We start from the raw sequence: 18,697 nt of genomic DNA on the forward strand, positions 1-18,697 counted from the left end.
AGGGCATTTCTGTTTGCTTCTCTCTTGTATGTCTTGTGACGCTATCAAAAAATAGAATCAGGATGTGCTTTGGCAGTTAGACATTTATATTTCCAGCTGGACTCAAATAATTTTTAGAATCTATTTACAACAAGTATAGAGTCACTTTTTTTTTTCACGTTTGGAGAAAACTACCTTGCTGGCATGGTAAATAGCAAATGAGTCAAAGAACTCTTAGAAATAATATTTTGAATGTTTAGAATAACATTTTGAAGGTTAACTCATTAACACTAATGATTTGTTATATTAATTTCACCCAAACTATAGATTAAGATACTCAGGGAAGAAATATGTTAATTTTCTATAATCTGCAAGATTTTCAAAAGTAATTTGAGAAAAATATAGCAATCTACAATTCTGGCAATATTTTCTTTAATGAAGAAAAGCCAGTGAGCAGGTCGAGGAATACCTTTTATGACATATTTTCAGATATTACAGTGTATGTTGATTATTTCCTTTAAGGTTGCAAGGAAGATACATGAATAAGTAAATGAATAAAAAGTGATCTCTTTTCAGGAAGGCAAGATATATACAGAAAAAATATAACACATGGCTGACTACAATAAATGCCAAACAAGAAGGCTCAGAACTTCTGAGCAGAAGTTCTGTTAAGAGCTTCACCATCTGCCTGATAACCCAGGAATGGAATTTTGGGGTCATGATTAACTTCCCCCTTTCCCTTGGACCATGATATATGTTTCCAACTCTTGGCCTTTATTTGTGCTGATTCCTTCCCTGGAATCCCCTCTGCTCATCCTTCACACCCCTTAAGACTCAGGTCAAATGACAACTCTTGCATGAAGACTTCCCTGATGTCCTCTGTACAAAGTAACTTCTGAGGCTTAAATCTGCTTGCAAAAATCTAGGGATCTAGAGGAGACCACATAGAAACTATCTTTTGTCTAAGCTGAAGAAAGAAACCAGAGAGGTTTTACTTTTCCCCTGTAGGATCCACAGTTGAGCGGGCTCTGCTAACCCTCCACCATAGGCATTTTTAGGGGCAGTTCATATGTTGCTTCATGCCTTGGCTGCTTGGCAGGAAGAATAAGAAGTGATGGTTGTGCCTCTTCTCAGAAGAGTTCTGCACCTCTGAACCACATTGCAAGGAAGCGGGGTGAGGGGAGAAGGAGAGAGAGAGAGAGAGAGAGAGAGAGAGAGACTGAGGTGGGACCTCTCCTGGGTGGGAACAGGCCCAGAACCATACTATATCTTTAGCTTCATGACAGCAGCCAATGTGGTGGTGTGATATATACTTGGATATATCAACCGCTGTGTTTTTTATTCAGCTAGTTCTTGTGAATTTTTGGCCTTTTTTCATTCAGTCAGTGACTGCCCTTGGTTTAGGGGTGCAACAGATAGGAATCTCAAAGAACTAGAAGAGTACATGGTGTTTTGAAACTCATGACAGAAGTAAGAGTTGTGAGAGGTGGAGGTAGGGGAAATTTTAGTGCCATAGGAACCTGGGCTTTGTATGTGCCAGAAACAAGAGGCTGTGGAGAGTGAGCTGGCTTTAACCACCGTCTAGCCCAGAGAGAGACTCCTGGGCAGGAGGCAGCAGAGTTGTAAGAAAAGCTGGGCAGTTGGATGCGGGGCCATGGCTGGGGCCTCATGGCTCAGTGGGGGCCCTCGGGGAGAGTAGGTGTGTGTCTTGCTTCTCAGGTGAAGCCCAGGAAGGTGCTTTGCTTCTCAGGTCTCTCGGCTCATCCAGTTTGGCATATGGCATGTCTCTCAGCAAAGAGAACCTGAGATGGCCCCGTTGACTTTCCCATAGTCCTAGGGTAGCATGGGAGAACATCCAGAAGCCCCCGTACCACCTGAGAGAAGGCCTGTCACCTATCTGAGAGAGGACCAATGGACCAGATGAGGACTTGGATGCAGTGGCCACATAGGGAGCTTGACACCTCCGGGATAGATGCAAAAAGACACAGGCTACTGGCACCATTGGCAAGGCACATCCATCTGGGGGATGCCTCTGTGGAGAGGCAGCACTGAGGGAGGACGAGACGCCTTCTCCTCACCAGAGGAGCACGACATGGCTCAGTGGGGCAAAAGCTCTAGACAAAGGCATAGACAGAAGATTCTGGGTTGCTCGAGTTTTTATTCTAAATGGTCCAACATGGAGCTTCTATTACCCAGTGAAAAGGGGGCTTGAGATAGAAATGATATAAAAATAGAGTGCATCCTGGGTTGGCGTAGCTATGGCGTCTGGTGTCCTTTCAGCCTATGTCCGCCGCCTGCCTGCGGCCTTTGCGCCGCTGCCCTGGGTCCCGATGCTGGCCGTGGCCCGGCCTCTCAGCACCGGTCTGTGCTCCACGGGGACCCAGAGGAGGCTCCGGCCTTTGCAGCCGGCCTTAAGGCTCGCGCAGGTTCCTGGTAGAGTTACACAGTTGTGCCGCCAGTATAGCGACATGCCCCCTTTGACATTAGAGGGCATCCAGAACCGTGTTCTTTACGTATTGAAACTCTATGACAAGATTGACCCAGAGAAGCTTTCAGTAGATTCTCATTTTATGAAAGACCTGGGCTTAGATGGTTTGGACCAAGTGGAGATTATCATGGCCATGGAAGACGAATTTGGATTTGAAATTCCTGATATAGATGCTGAAAAGTTAATGTGTCCACAAGAAATTGTAGATTACATTGCAGATAAGAAGGATGTATATGAATAAAGTATCAGACCCTTTGGCTTTGGGGAGCGAGGACTCAGATGATAGTGGCGAATGTCTGGCAGTGAGGACGCATTTTCGCATTGTTGCTGACTCTGACAGAGTGATTCTGATGGACTTGTATTTAAATTGTATAAGTGTTTTACTCTTTGAAAATAAATCTATAAAACAAACAAAAAAAGAAATGATATAAAAATAAAGGCGCTTTATTTATTTATTTTATTAGCACTTCACTTAAAATTCTTTTCCCGTCCCCCACCCCAGATTTTATTTTAGATTCCGGGGGTACATGTGTAGGTTTGTTACCTGGATAAATTGCATGATACTGAGGTTTTGGGTACAAATGATCCTGTCACACAGGTATGAGCATATTGCCTGGTAGTTTTTCAGCCCTCGTCCTCCTTCCTTACTCTCCCTGTTGTAGTCCCCAGTTTCCATTATTGCCCTTTTTATGTCTGTTAGTTTGTGATGTTTAGCTCCCACTTAAAAGAGAGACCATGTGGTATTTGGTTTTCTGTTCCTGCATTAATTTGTTTAGGATAATGGCCTTCAGTTGCATCCATGTTGCTGCAAAGGACAGGATTTCATTCTTTTTTAAGGCTGCATAGTATCTCATGGTGTATGTGTACCATATTTTCTTTATCTAATCTGCCATTGAGGGGCACCTAGGTTGATTCCATGTCTTTGTTATTGCGAATAGTGCTGCAATACAAGTGCATGTGTCTTTTTGGTAGAACAATTTGTTTTCTTTTGGGTACATAGCCAGTAATCGGATTGCTGGGTTGAATGGTAGCTCTGTTTTAAGTTCTTTGAGAAATCTCCAAACTGCTTTCCACAGTGGCTGAACTAATTTACATTCTCACCAACAGTGTATAAGCATTTGTTCTCTTTTCTCTAGTTTCTCTTGTTTTTTGACTTTTAAATAATGGCCATTCTGAGTGATGTGAGATGGTATCTCGTTGTGGCTTTGATTTGCATTTTAAAGATACATTTATTTCCTCACCTCAGCTTGTGGGCTAAGGAATTCATAACTGCTACACAGGTATTGTAAGATCGATCGATCTATCATCTATCTATCTATCTATCTATCTATCTATCTATCTATCTATCTGTCTATCTATCATCTATCTATTTATCTATCTATTATCTATCTATCTATCTATCTATCTATCTATCTATCTATCTATCTTGCCTTGACTGTTATCTTACCTCCTAACTTATTAGCAAAGTAAAGAGCCCCACCTATTAATGTAACTGTTATAAAATGTTCTTAAGCCTGATCAACCTTGTTAATTGTCTTTGAATAAGAACTGGACTTGGGGGTGGGGCCTCCACTAGAGGCCAGCACACACCGCAAAGCAGCAAGCTCTGCTGTCCAATTCAACATTAGCCACTTCCCTAGTGTTCCTACAAGCCACTGAGCAAAAAAGAACGTCATACGGAGTCCTAGCCAGAACTAGCCCCCTACTCTGTGTTTGCACTAACTCTTTTGATGTGGGTGTGGGGGGACTTTGCTTTTCGAGAGCTCTGGTGAAAGATTCCTCTGATCAGAGTGAATGCTTCATTGCTGAGAACTGTTTTTTTCTTCTAGTTGTAGAATAAGAACTGTTTTATTCTTCTGGTGGTAGAATAAGTTGTTCTTCTCTTTCAGAGAAGCTGATGACTTCGAAGTCACTTGGCATAGTATCCGGTTTCCTCTGTGATCTATGGGATGGCTGAGTCCACAGTGTGAGTCCAGCAGCAGTGCCTTTTGCACTGAATTCCTGATTGATTCTATTGAACTCCTATCAGTTACCAGGAGCAGTTCCTGGATTGGGGAACAGCTGGAAAGGTGCTTTATCTTTGCCTATTTCCAGGACATGTGAGCACTTTAAAAGCCATCCTTTCAGCACTTGAGGACCTAATCAGCAATCTCAATTTTGCTTTTTTGATATGGTCTCTGAGTCTTAGATGTTAAACACAGTGAAAGCTTGGAAATGTTCTTCTGCTGTAGTGAGCAGTCAGCGGCCCTTCTGTGGCAGAGACGGGCCTGACACCCTCCTCAATAGTCACCTGATGTTAAAACCAGATGAAGATCCCTCGGGAGAGCCCCACTGAGTTTAAGTCCTTAGCATGGCACCGGAGGTTTTTTAGTCTAACTTTTCCTTGATGTCGGCTTCTACCTTGCATCCTGTTACAGCCCATACTCTAGCTATGGAAAATGATTGTCAATCACTCAGCACACTAGATTGTTCCACAGCTTTGTGCCTTCGTTTGGTGAATACCTGCTCCTATTTCAACACTCGCCCCTTCCCTGAGTTTTCTGAGCTTCTGGGAAACCCCCATTCTATATCCCTCATGCCTCCACCCGCACCTTGTTTTATGACCTCTTTAGCATTTTATTGGGGGAGGTTTAATCCTGTGGCTGTCACTCTTTCCAGATTGTAAGGACTTTGAAGGCAAAAACTATGTCTCAGCTAGCTCTGTGTTCCTAATGCCTGGGGTCTAATAGCCCCTCAGGAAATGTTTATTGAGTGAATAAAATCTACTTTGATTTCTTGCAAAAATCTTGTGGCACTGACAGTTTAATAATGGTGCCAGGAAGCTCTTTTCCAGTAAGCAGAATGTGGTTGTGTTGAGGTGAAAGATTCCAGCTCAGGATTGGGAGGAACATGCTATCCAATCCTCACTTCAGGTCAAAAGGACCACAGAATCACGAAATATTTCTTAAAGCGAAGAATACATCAACCAAAAGTGGGTAAGGGATTTCACTGCAGTTCATCATTTATGGTCTCTTTTAACAGAGTTTATTGCCATCAGGGATTCAGCAGACCAAGACCACACATCATGTGAGGGGCTCCAAAGAAGCTCTTGAAATTAGCTCCTGGAGAAATCTTGCTTGAACAGCAGGTTCCAAGCAAACTGTGACACAGAGAAAATTTGTCTTTATCCAGCTCTTTTTCCTCCCTCTGGTTCCCCAGATCTCTCAGATTGTAATTAAGAGATTCAAAGTGTTCCATTCACCTCCTTTTAAAGACTACCAACTGCCTGAACACCTTTGATTACGAATCCACATCACAGTATATTATAATCTACATGCTCGTGTGGTTATAGCTCTTATAAAACCCTGGGCTTCTGGAGGTCAGGCAAGTGTATCCTACTTACCCTTATATCTTTGGGCACTGTTATGGTATTACAATAGTCTTATACAATAATATTCAAATGTTAGTTGAGTAAATACATAAATAAAAAACATATACAATAAAATATGTTTTTTATTTATGTATTTATTCAACTAACATTTATTGAGTCTACGTTTTTGAAATTTCATTGAACAGAGAAGCACGTTTCCCAGAAAAGACTATACTCTTTGCAATTTTTAGACTAACTGGAAGCACAGAAAACTTAACACACATCTCAAGATTGTTCTGATTCAGTCATGGAACCAGAAGAGTTCTTGCCCTACATTTGTGCCATACTTTATAGTTTAAAAGGTATAGGCACTACCTTTTCTCTTATTTGACATTTCTTTTTTTTTTTGAGACGGAGTCTCGCTCTGTCGCCCAGGCTGGAGTGCAGTGGCCGGATCTCGACTCACTGCAAGCTCCGCCTCCCGGGTTTACGCCATTCTCCTGCCTCAGCCTCCCGAGTAGCTGGGACTGCAGGCGCCCGCCACCTCAATGAGCTTGTGAGATAAGTGTTAATCTCAAAATTTTACCAGTGAGAAGATTGGTGCTCAGAGAGGTTAAGTGACATCTCAGACAGTGCACAGATAGCAGTATCCCAAGTCAGCACTAGGGCTTTCATGTTTTGAGGAAAACTCAATGTTTTAAAAATTGTCATTCATAGACTGCCAGCTCTGTCACCTTTGGACCTAGTGAAGTCTCTGATGGTAATGCATTGCCATTTTGGATGCAAACTCAATTGAAATGTTTTAAAGCATGAGACTTATGTTAATGTCCCATTGTTCTAAGAATTATGCAGTAAATAACTGGAAAAATATGCCTGTATTTCAGACATTATGTTAATAGCACACATATTGCAAAACAGAATCACTAAAATACTGTTAACTCTCTTCTGATACATTCTATGCAAAACGTACTATACACTCTAAACTTTTCACTTAAACTCAAAGTGACATAATAGCAATAGAAAAATTCAGTAAGTGAAGATATCTGCAGCCTATTCAATTTATGTATTTGCTCTATCGATAGTACTAGGCAAATAGGAAACTTTGTCATACCTATGTAGTGTTTACAAAGAAATGCTTGGCAAACTAGCAAACCAAATGTGTGTTGTGCCATAAATTTGGAAATTTGACTTTTTATAACCTTAGGCATTGTCAGATTCTCTACAGTTCTTCTAAATCCTTTTGCTTTATGGTTTTCATATATCTGAAAAGATAAGTATATGCAAAATTGGATGTTTTCCAAGCAATGTGTCTTTCATTTGTATTTCCTGAGGAGCTCAGCTATATGCAGTAATGCACTCATATTTTAGAACGCTGACTATGAAATAAAGTGCTACACTTAAATATACAATGTCTCTACCATCATTCCCTAAAATATTTGGGTAAATGTGGTTTTGACTTATATATAATTTATTATATTCCGTCAAGTCGTGTTTATAACTTCTACTTTGTATTTCCTAAATTTGAAAACATATCTTATTCTATCACTAGAATATGGATTTCTTGAGGGTAGCATTTGTGTCATTTAAGATTGTGTTTAGCAACAAGTAGCAGAAAACTTTGGTAAGAGGTTGAAACAAATAGGGGTTGAATTATTTCAGAGAACAAGAATTCCAGAGGTAGGCAGCTTCTGGGGTTGGTTGGTTGGCTTAATGATAACAGGGCAAGTTTGTTTTCTTTTCTTTCCTTTTTCTTTTTCTTTTTCTTTTTCTTTTTGTTTTCAGACCGAATCTCACTCCTTCACAAAGGCTGGAGTGCATGGCAAGATCTCGGCTCACTATAACCTCTGCCTCCCAGGTTCAAGAGATTCACGTGTCAGCCTCCGGAGTAGCTGGGATTACAGGTGAATGCCACCACACCTGGCTAATTTTTTTGTGTGTTTTGTAGAGAAAGGGTTTCACCATGTTGGCCAGGCTGGTCTCTGACTCCTCATCTCAAGTGATCTGCCCATCTCGGCCTCCCAAAGTGCTGGGATTACAGGCATGAGCTACCATGCCTGGCCTCAGGGTGAGTTTTGTTGCAGTCCTCTTGGTCTTTTCCTCATGCTTGTTGCTTCATTGTTGCAAGAGGGCTGCTGTCCCTCCAGCCATTAACATTAAGGGCAGGAAAGAAGAGGAAGAGGAGCAGCAGCAATTTCTATTCCTTTTGATTCTTAAAAACCTGCTAGTAGAATTCTGACTTACCATCTCCTTAGCCAGAGCCATGTACCTGGCTACTCCCCATTGAAGTGAAGCCTGGTAAAGTGGATATTTAACTCTTCTAGCTTATTTTTTTAATATGAAATTAAATTAAATTTTTTGAAAATTATACTCTAAGTTCTAGGATACATGTGCACAACGTGCAGGTTTGTTACATATGGATAAATGTGCTGTGTTGGTTTGCTGCCCCCATTAACTCATCATTTACATTAGGTATTTCTCCTAATGCTATCCCTCCGCCATTCCCCCACCCCATGACAAGCCCCGGTGTGTGATGTTCCCTGCCCTGTGTCCAAGTGTTCTCATTGTTCAATTCCCACCTATGAGTGAGAACATGCGGTGTCTGGTTTTCTGTCCTTGCGATAGTTTGCTGAGAATGATGGTTTCTAGCTTCATCCACGTCTCTACAAAGCACATGAACTCATCCTTTTTTATGGCTGCATAGTATTCCATGGTGTATATGTGCCACATTTTCTTAATCCAGTCTATCATTGAGGGACATTTGGGTTGGTTCTAAGTCTTTGCTATTGTGAATAGTGTGGCAATAAACATACGTGTGCATGTGTCTTTATAGTAGCATGATTTATAATCCTTTGGGTATATTCCCAGTAATGGGATTACTGGGTCAAAGGGTATTTCTAGTTTGACATCCTTGAGGAATCACTACACTGTCTTCCACAATGGCTGAACTAGTTTACACTCCCACCAACAGTGTGAAAGTGTTCCTGTTTCTCCACATCCTCTCCAGCACCTGTTGTTTCCTGTTAATGACTGCCATTCTAACTGGTGTGAGATGGTATCTCATTGTGGATTTGATTTGCATTTCTCTGATGACCAGTGGTGATGAGCATTTTTTTCATGTCTGTAGGCTGCATAAATGTCTTCTTTTGAAAAGTGTCTGTTCATATCCTTTTCCCACTTCTTGATGGGGTTGTTTGATTTTTTCTTGTAAATTTGTTTAAGTTCTTTGTAGATTCTGGATATTAGCCCTTTGTCAGATGGGTAGATTGCAAAATTTTTCTCCCATTGTGTAGGTTGCCTGTTCACTCTGATGGTAGTTTCTTTTTCTGTGCAGAATCCCTTTAGTTTAATTAGATCCCATTTGTCAGTTTTGGCTTTTGTTGCCATTGCTTTTGGTGTTTTAGACATGAAGTCCTTGCCCATGCCTATGTCCTGAATGGTACTACCTAGGTTTTATTCTAGAGTTTTTATGGTTTTAGGTCTAACATTTAAGTCTTTAATCCATCTTGAATTAATTTTTGTAGGAGGTGTAAGGAAGGGATCCAGTTTCAGCTTTCTACATATGGCTAGCCAGTTTTCCCAGCACCATTTATTAAATAGGGAATCCTTTCCCCATTTCTTGTTTTTGTCAGGTTTGTCAAGATCAGATGGTTGTAGATGTGTCGTGTTATTTCTGAGGTCTCTGTTCTGTTCCATTGGTCTATATATCTGTTTGGTACCAGTACCATGCTGTTTTGGTTATTGTAGCCTTGTAATATAGCTTGAAATCAGGTAGTGTGATGCCTCCAGCTTTGTTCTTTTTGCTTAGGATTGTCTTGGCAATGCAGGCTCTTTTTTGGTTCCATATGAACTTTAAAGCAGTTTTTTTTCCAATTCTGTGGAGAAAGTCATGGGTGGCTTGATGGGGATGGCATTGAATCTATAAATTATCTTGGGCATTATAGCCATTTTCATGATATTGGTTCTTCCTATCCATGAGCATGGAATGTTCTTCCATTTGTTTGTGTCCTCTTTTATTTTGTCAAGAAGTGGTTTGTAGTTCTCCTTGAAGAGGTCCTTCACATCCCTTGTAAGTTGGATTCCTAGGTATTTTATTCTCTTTGTAGTAATTGTGAATGGGAGTTCACTCATGATTTGGCTTTCTGTCTGTTCTTGGTATATAAGAACGCTTGTGATTTTTGCACTTTGATTTTGTATCCTGAGACTTTGCTAAAGTTGCTTGTCAGCTTAAGGAGATTTTGGGCTGAGACAATGGGGTATTCTAAATATACAATCATGTCATCTGCAAAAAGGAACAATTTGACTTCCTCTTTTCCTAATTGAATACCCATTATTTCTTTCTCTTGCCTGATTGCCCTGGCCAGAACTTCCGACACTATGTTGAATAGGAGTTGTGAGAGGGTATCCCTGTCTTGTACCAGTTTTCAAAGGGAATGCTTCCAGTTTTTGCCCATTCAGTATGATACTCGCTATGGGTTTGTCATAATAGCTCTTATTATTTTGAGATACATTCCATCAGTATCTAGTTTATTGAGAGTTTTTAGCATTGAAGGGCTGTTGAATTTAGTCGAAGGCCTTTTCTGCATCTATTGAGATAATCATGTGGTTTTTGTCATTGGTTCTGTTTATGTGTTGGATTACATTCATTGATTTGCATATGTTGAACCAGCCTTGCATCCCAGGGATGAAGCCAACTTGATCTTGGTGGATAAGCTTTTTAATGTGCTGCTGGATTCAGTTTGCCAGTATTTTATTGAGGATTTTGCATCGATGTTCATCAGGGATGTTGGTCTAAAATTCTCTTTTTTTGTTGTGTCTCTGCCAGACTTTGGTATCAGGATGTGCCAGACTTTGGTATTAGGATGATGCTGGCCTCATAAAATGAGTTAGGGAGAAGTTCCTCTTTTTCTGTTGGTTGGAATAGTTTCAGAAGGAATGGTACCAGCTCCTCTTTGTACCTCTGGTAGGATTTGGCTGTGAATCCGTCTGGTCCTGGACTTTTTTTAGTTGGTAGGCTATTAATTATTGCCTCAATTTCAGAGCCTGTCATTGGTCTATTCAGCGATTTAAATTCTTCCTGGTTTAGTCTTGGGAGAGTGTATGTGTCCAGCAATTTATCCATTTCTTCTAGATTTTCTAGTTTATTTGCATAGAGGTGTTTATGGTATTCTCTGATGGTAGCTTGTATTTCTGTGGGATCGGTGGTGGTATCCCGTTTATCATTTTTTATTGCGTCTGTTTGATTCTTCTCTATTTTCTTCTTTATTAGTCTTGTTTGCGGTCTATCAATTTTGTTGATGTTTTCAAAAAATCAGCTCCTGGATACATTGGTGTTTTTTGAATGGTTTTTTGTGTCTGTATCTCCTTCAGTTCTCCTCTGATCTTAGTTATTTCTTGCCTTCTGCTAGCTTTCGAATTTGTTTGCTCTAACTTCTCTAGTTCTTTTAATTGTGATGTTAGGGTGCTAATTTTAGATCTTTCCTGCTTTCTCTGGTGGGCATTTAGTGCTATAAATTTTCCTCTATACACTGCTTTAAATGTGTCCCAGAGATTCTGGTACATTGTGTCTTTGTTCTCATTGGTTTCAAAGAACATCTTTAGTTCTGCCTTAATTTCATTATTTACCCAGTAGTCATTCAGGAGCAGGTTGTTCATTTTCCATGTAGTTGTGTGGTTTTGAGTGAGTTTCTTAATCCTGGGTTCTAATTTTATTGCACTGTGGTCTGAGAGATGGTTTATTGTGATTTCTGTTCTTTTCATTGGCTGAGGAGTGCTTTACTCCCAATTATGTGGTCAATTTTGGAATAAGTGTGATGTGGTACTGAGAAGAATGCATATTCTGTTGATTTGGGGTGGAGAGTTCTGTAGATGTCTACTAGGTCTGCTTGGTGCAGAGCTGAGTTCAAGTCCTGGATATCCTTTTAACCTTCTGTCTTGTTGATCTGTCTAATGTTGACATTGGGTTGTTAAAGTGTCCCATTATTATTGTGTGGGAGTCTAACTCTCTTTTTAGGTCTCTCAAGACTGGCTTTATGAATCTGGGTGCTCCTGTATTGAGTGGATTTGTATTTAGGATAGTTAACTCTACTTGTTGAATTGATTCCTTTACCATTGTGTAATGGCCTTCTTTGTCTCTTTTGATCTTTGTTGGTTTAAACTCTGTTTTATCCTGTTTTTTTTTTTTTTTGCTTTCCATTTGCTTGGTAGATCTTCCTCCATCCCTTTATTTTGAGCCTATATGTGTCTCTGCATGTGAGATGGGTCTCTGGAATACAGCACACTGATGGGTCTTGATTCTTTATCCAATTTGCCAGTCTGTGTTTTTTAACTGGGGCATTTAGCCCATATGCATTTAAGGTTAATATTGTTATGTGTGAATCTGATCCTGTCATTATGATGTTAGCTGGTTAGTTTGCTCGTTAGTTGATGCAGTTTCTTCCTAGCATCAATGGTCTTTACAATTTGGCATGTTTTTGCAGTGGCTGGTACCGGTTGTTCCTTTCCATGTTTAGTGCTTCCTTTAGGAGTTCTTGTAAGGCAGGCCTGATGGTGACAAAATCTCTCAGCATTTGCTTGTCTGTAAAGGGTTTTATTTCTCCTTCACTTATGAAGTTTACTTTGGCTGGCTATGAAATTCTGGGTTGAAAATTCTTTTCTTTAAGAATTTTGAATATTGGCCCCCACTCTCTTCTGGCTTGTAGGATTTCTGCTGTTAGTCTGATGGGCTTCCCTTTGTGGGTAGCCAGACCTTTCTTTCTGGCTGCCCTTAACATTTTTTCCTTAATTTCAACCTTGGTAAATCTGTGTCTTGGAGTTGCTCTTCTTGAGGAGTATCTTTGTGGTGTTCTCTGTATTTCCTGAATTTGAATGTTGACCTGTCTTGCTAGGTTGGGGAAGTTCTCCTGGATAATATCCTGAAGAGTGTTTTCCAGCTTGGTTCCACTCTCCCTATCACTTTCAGGTACACCAATCAAACATAGATTTGGTCTTTTCACATAGTCCCATATTTCTTGGAGGCTTTGTTCATTTCTTTTTATTCTTTCTTCTCTAAACTTCTCTTCTCACTTAATTTTATTAATTTGATCTTCAATCACTGATACCCTTTCTTCCACTTGATTGGGTCAGCTGCTGAAGCTTGTGTATGCTTCATGAAGTTCTCGCACTGTGGTTTTCAGCTCCATCAGGTCACTTAAAGTCTTCTCTACATTGTTTATTCTAGTTAGCCATTTGTCTAATCTTTTTTCAAGGTTTTTAGCTTCCTTGCAATGGGTTCGAACATCCTCCTTTAGCTCAGAGAAGTTTGTTATTACTGACTTTCTGAAGCCTACTTCTGTCAACTTGTCAAAGTCATTCTCCATCCTGCTTTGTTCCGTTTCTGGCGAGGAGCTCCAATCCTTTGGAGGAGAAGGGGCACTCTGGTTTTTAGAATTTTCAGTTTTTCTGCTCTGGTTTCTCCCCATCTTTGTGGTTTTATCTACCTTTGGTCTTTGATGATGGTGACCTATGGATGGGGTTTTGGTGTGGATGTCGTTTTTGTTGATGTTGATGCTATTCCTTTCTGTTTGTTAGTTTTCCTTCTAACAGTCAGGTCCCTCAGCTGCAGGTCTGTTGGAGTTTGCTGGAGGTCCACTCCAGACCTTGTTTATCTGGGTATCACCAGTGGAGGCTGCAGAACAGCAAATATTGCAGAACAGCAAATATTGCTGCCTGATCCTTCTTCTGGAAGCTTCGTCTCAGAGAGGCACTCGGCTGAATGAGGTGTCACTTGGCCCCTACTGGGAGGTATCTCCAAGTTAGACTACATGGGGGTCAGGGACCCACTTGAGGAGGTGGTCTGTCTGTTCTCAGAGCTCAAACACCGTGCTTGGAGAACCACTGCTCTCTTCAGAGCTGTCACACAGGAACATGTAAGTCTGCAGAAGTTTCTGCTGCCTTTTATTCAGCTATACTCTGCCCCCAGAGGTGGAGTCTACAGAGGTAGGTGGGCCTTGTTGAGCTGCAGTGGGCTCCACCAAGTTTGAGCTTCCCAGCAGCTTTGTGTACCTACTCAAGCCTCAGCAATGGCAGACGCCCCCTCCCTAAACCAGGCTTGCTGCCTCACAGTTTGATCTTGCGCTAGCAGTAAGCAAGGCTCCGTGGCCGTGGGACCCTTTGAGCCAGGCACAGGATATAATCTCCTGGCGTGCTGTTTGCTAAGACTGTTGGAAAAGCACAGTGTTTAGGTGGCAGTGTCCCGATTTTCCTGGTACAGTTTGTCATGGCTTCCCTTGGCTAGGAAAGGGAAATCCTCTGAGCTCTTGCACTTCCTGGGTGAGGCAATGCCCCTCCCTGCTTCAGCTCACCCTCCATGGACTGTACCCACTTTCTGATCAGTCCCAATGAGATGAACCAGGTACCTCAGTTGGAAATGCAGAAATCACCCATCTTCTGCATCGATCATGCTGGGAGCTGCGGACTGGAGCTGTTCCTATTTGGCCATCTTCACTCTTCTAGCTTTAACAGTGAATGGTGTCAAGGTGGAAAGTGGTTGAGAGTGACTGTCATTGGGTCAGTCAGCCAGCAGCTTGCCATGGTGTCCTTTTCATCTCTGAGTCTCCTGCAGTCCTGACACAATGCCTTGAATAGCATAGTCATTTCAAATGATGAAATCCCTTTAATATAATCCAATTTAGAGATTATTACATTGGCCTTGTAGATGGTGGATTTTTAAGGGATAGCAGCTAATATGAGTGCCTATGACATAAGAGTAGGTGTTTTATAGACTTTGAATCATTTTATTCCTCAGAACAATCTCCATTTTACAGGTAAGCCAGTGGGAGTTCATTTGGATTAAGTAGTTTGAGGTTGTAGCTAATAAGTTAAAAAGACAGTTTTCAAACACCGTTCTGTCCGATGCCCAAACTCATGCTGTTTCTATTCTACCACCCTGACTACTGAATGATTCAAATTATCCTAATATGAAGATCAGTCTAGTAGACTGGCATGTTCTTGATACTTCTTAGAATTTCAAAATTCAAAGTCTGACTCAATACTGTCAATGACCTTCTATGATGAATTCTTTTTTTCATCATAGGCTGTGACATCATAAATTAGGTGTTCTGAAATGCAATTGCTTTTTTAAAAGGATGTCCACTTAAGTGGGGGTTTAGTGGGGTATCTGGGGTGGGATTGGGTAAGAGTTAGGGCTTATGTCGCCCTCTGCTGCATCTGAGGGTAGGGACAGCACATCACCTTGGATTTGACTTTCCTTGTCCAAGAAACAGTAATTTGCATGAGCCCTCTTTGTTATGCAAACTGAAAGTGAATAAATACTCCTTGCATACCTGGCAGCTTCAATGGGGCTGCCAAGCCTGCAGAGCTGATTCTTGTGGAGAATTTGTCTGAATCAAGAGCCTTCAGGGTAGGAGGGGTTGAGGCCCCAACCCCTGCTTCCTGAAATTATGTTAAGGAAACCCTTTGGGTAGGTCAACTGGCAGAAGACACACACAGATACAAAAGGAACTCCTCCCAGGAAGCCTGAGGTGGTAAGCAGAGCTCATCGGCTTGTGGCCCATTCAGGAGACCTCTGGCAGTATGACGCAAGCTGGATGACAGCAAATATTAGGTTGGTGCAAAAGTTATTGCGGTTTTTGCTGTTAAAAGTAATGGCAAAAACCACAATTACTTTTGCACCAACCTTAACTGAGTGTAGAGTGGGAGCTCTAATATCCCACTACAGCATGCAAAGGCATCACTACATCACTAGGCATCACTATAGTATGCAAAGCTCTGATGGAACTGTCAGGACCGGTCCTCATCTGTGATACCCTGTGGCTGTAGGAAGTGATAGCAGAAATGGACTGGACTCTTCAGTTCTCTGCTCGCCTGGAGTTTGGTCAAGACAACTTCTCTGTGCACTGAGTAAGCTTAGCGGCTTTGGGGTGGAGTATGAGAATCGAAGAGGGAAACAGCCAGTTTACAGCTTTGTAGGGCCGATATAAGGCTCTGAAGTCACGTTTAGGAGAAGGAATCAACTGTATTTTATAGTGAGTAAGTAGGTTATACCCCAAAGGTCAGTGACATAAAATCACTGCTAAGCTGAGGCTCTGCTGAGTTATTTCTGGACCTTCAGGTGGACATAATTAAAACAATTGCTAGATGAATTGATATTAAACTGTCAGGTTGGAACTGAGAGGCACAGAAAAACATTAACAGAGATAACTCTTTAATGAGAAGTGATTCCTGATGCAGATAGACAAGACAGAAACAAAGATTACAGAAGAACAGCCTGTGGATCATAGTGTGCCTGCACACATAGAGAAACTAGAGTGACTAAATTGATGGGAAACAAGGGATGTGAGAGCTGGGAGCAGAGATTAAGGGGGCTAATGAGGCAATTTCTTTGCTTTTCAATAGGTAATATATTCATACATTCAAAATGCAAAAGGTTTGAGAGTGTATAATGAAAATAAGTGTCTCCATCCCTGTCCCCATCCACTCAGTTTCCTGCCTTAGAGGCAGCCAAGGTTATGAGGTCCTTATGTTGTTTTTTGAGAGATATTTTATGCATATGTAAGAAGTATGTGTGTGGGTAGCCACACTTTTTTTTTTTTTTAATACAACTGGTATTATAGTATACACAGTCTTCTGCACTTTGCTCTTTTTAAAAAAACCTAGGCAATATGACTTGGAGATAATTTCATATTAGTATAGAGAGACCTTTGTTATTTCTCCTTTTTTTTTTTAAATACCTATTAGAATCCCATTGCTGGTTGTACTGTACTTTATTTAACCAGTCCTTTCTTTATGGACATATTAGGTTGTTTCTAATATTTTGCTGTTGCAATGGTAATACAGTGATTCATCTTTTATGTACATCACGTGTGTGTATGAAAGAGCAAGAGAGAGAGGAAAAGAAAGATTCTATTGTTAGAATAAATTGCTAGACAACCACATTTTCTAATATGTGAGGACTTATTTATAAAAGTATTGGCCATTTGTGCTCTATAGCTACCAAACAGACCACGAGGGCACCAGCTTTACTTACGAGGTTCAGTTGAATCTACCATGCCCCACTGTACTGAACAATAAGAAGTGTTGGAGAGCCAGGTATGTTTCCCATTTTGCTTCTGTGAGACTTCCTAATTTTCTCTCACAGTCTTAAACATGGATGGCATTATTTTCAGACTGCAGTAAGTTATCAACCTAAGTAGATCCCTCTGATCTTCTAAGATTGGTTTATCTTATTCTCCCATATTCTCTGCAGACAAAGAAGGTAACCAAATGTTTGGTTTTAAATACTCCATCTCTTTCATGCAGCTACACTTGCATAAGATTGTACATAGAGGCAAAGTAGAAATTTTGGTAACTAAGGGGGTTGGGCTGGCAGAGCAGATAATCAGGGCAATGAGGAGCAGAGATTGAGATTTGTTATGGTAGATCCACTTGTGGATATTTTAGAGTTGGCTTTAATTGAACTTTTATTGTTCAAAAGGAATGCAATACATCCACTGGCCTTTTAAATTTTTAATTAAGGGGACATGTTTAAAGTTTTAAATTACTAGATCTATTTTGCTTTGATTGGCCACTATATAAAACCAGACAGAGTCCATCCATAGTAGCACCTAATAGTTCTGCACCATCAATCAAAATGTGTTTCTCCATTTTATTTCCTGCCTCTACTATTAACTTGTCATTACCAACCTGCTTGTATTCTTTCACATGGTGTGTGATGGATTAAACTAGTTAGCTGGCCAGATAGATTATACAGGGTACATTAGCACTTAGTGTTTTTGATGGAGCACTGGGCAAAACAAAAGCCATTCCTTACGAAAGACAATTAAGCCTGTGGCTTGCTGTGTTTTGAACTTCGTGGTTCTCTTTCTCTGAGTGGGCAGATAATAGCCATGTAATCATTTTAGTGCAGGTGCATTTAATTAGTTTCTTTCTTAAGAGGCTTCTATTAAAGCAAAATGGTCAGTCCGTTGAGTAGCTGGTTTCCTTGCATCAGATTTTTCTCTCCCTTTCCTCCTTGTCTATTTTTGGCAAAATGACTGAGAAACTCCTGAGACAAACTACTTCCATAAGGTCTTTGTTTCTAAGAGAGGAGCTTTTGAGATTCTGGGCAGACAGCTCAGGAGATCTTCCCCAAGTTTCAGTGTTTAGTTGACCCAAGTTCCTGATGTTTTATTTTCTGTTATTTGGAGGCCGAATCATCCCAGCCTCATGTTCAGAGAGGCCTCCCCTGGCCAGTGTTCACCAGGTACACTGTGTGCTACCCAGATACCCTGATACTCACGGTGTGGGTCTGGGGCCCGGCTTGGCTCTGCCTCACTAAATAAGACAGGTGGCCTGTGGTTGGCCCCCAACCAATCTACCCTACTGCTTAGACCCTCACCTGTGTGCACCTGCTGCTGTTGCCTGCTTAATCTGTGCAGATTGAATTTGTAAATCTTCATGGAAATGCCATAAATATTCTCTAATTCTCTCAGAACTTCCACAGGAAGGACAGAGAGCATCTCTCTCTGGTTCCCTGACATCCTGTGACTGCTCCTGAGGGATTCTAATACCTCCAGTCACCTCGACCCCATGTCTTTGGTAATGTCTGGTGTCTGGGCTCAAGGTTCAGTTGTTTTTTGGTTTTCTTACTTCCCTGTTCATTCTAAACTCCTGGGTGGCTGGTGGGGCTTGCTGGCTCATTTGGGTCTCAGAAAAACTGGGGAAGGAACAGAACAAAAGGCTGGTTTTCTGTTTCCTTATCACCCCTGTAGCATGGGGAAGCCTGCTTAGGGGGCTTCATGCTGTCAACCTCCTGCTGACCCTCATTGTTGGTAGGGTGCCAATTGCTTGAATGAAAACTGACCTCAGGCAAACTCTCCTGAAGGCTGGCTTAGTCCCCACTGGCA

General features: G+C 41.2%; 1 protein-coding gene across 1 annotated transcript; it reads left to right on the plus strand.

Annotated features, from left to right (window-relative positions):
* Positions 1-192: 192 nt before the first annotated feature.
* LOC101024176 (acyl carrier protein, mitochondrial-like) lies at positions 193-2,875 on the plus strand. Its single transcript, XM_009188787.4, has one exon. It carries the CDS (start codon positions 2,238-2,240, stop codon positions 2,706-2,708), a length of 471 nt encoding a protein of 156 aa, XP_009187051.1. The 5' UTR covers positions 193-2,237; the 3' UTR covers positions 2,709-2,875.
* Positions 2,876-18,697: the final 15,822 nt, after the last annotated feature.

This window comes from Papio anubis, chromosome 13, assembly GCF_008728515.1.
Source record: "Papio anubis isolate 15944 chromosome 13, Panubis1.0, whole genome shotgun sequence".
NCBI lineage: Eukaryota > Metazoa > Chordata > Mammalia > Primates > Cercopithecidae > Papio > Papio anubis.

Bases quoted from the DNA above. Each gene is read 5' to 3' on its own strand.
- LOC101024176 (XM_009188787.4), top strand. From the start codon at position 2,238: ATGGCGTCTGGTGTCCTTTCAGCCTATGTCCGCCGCCTGCCTGCGGCC.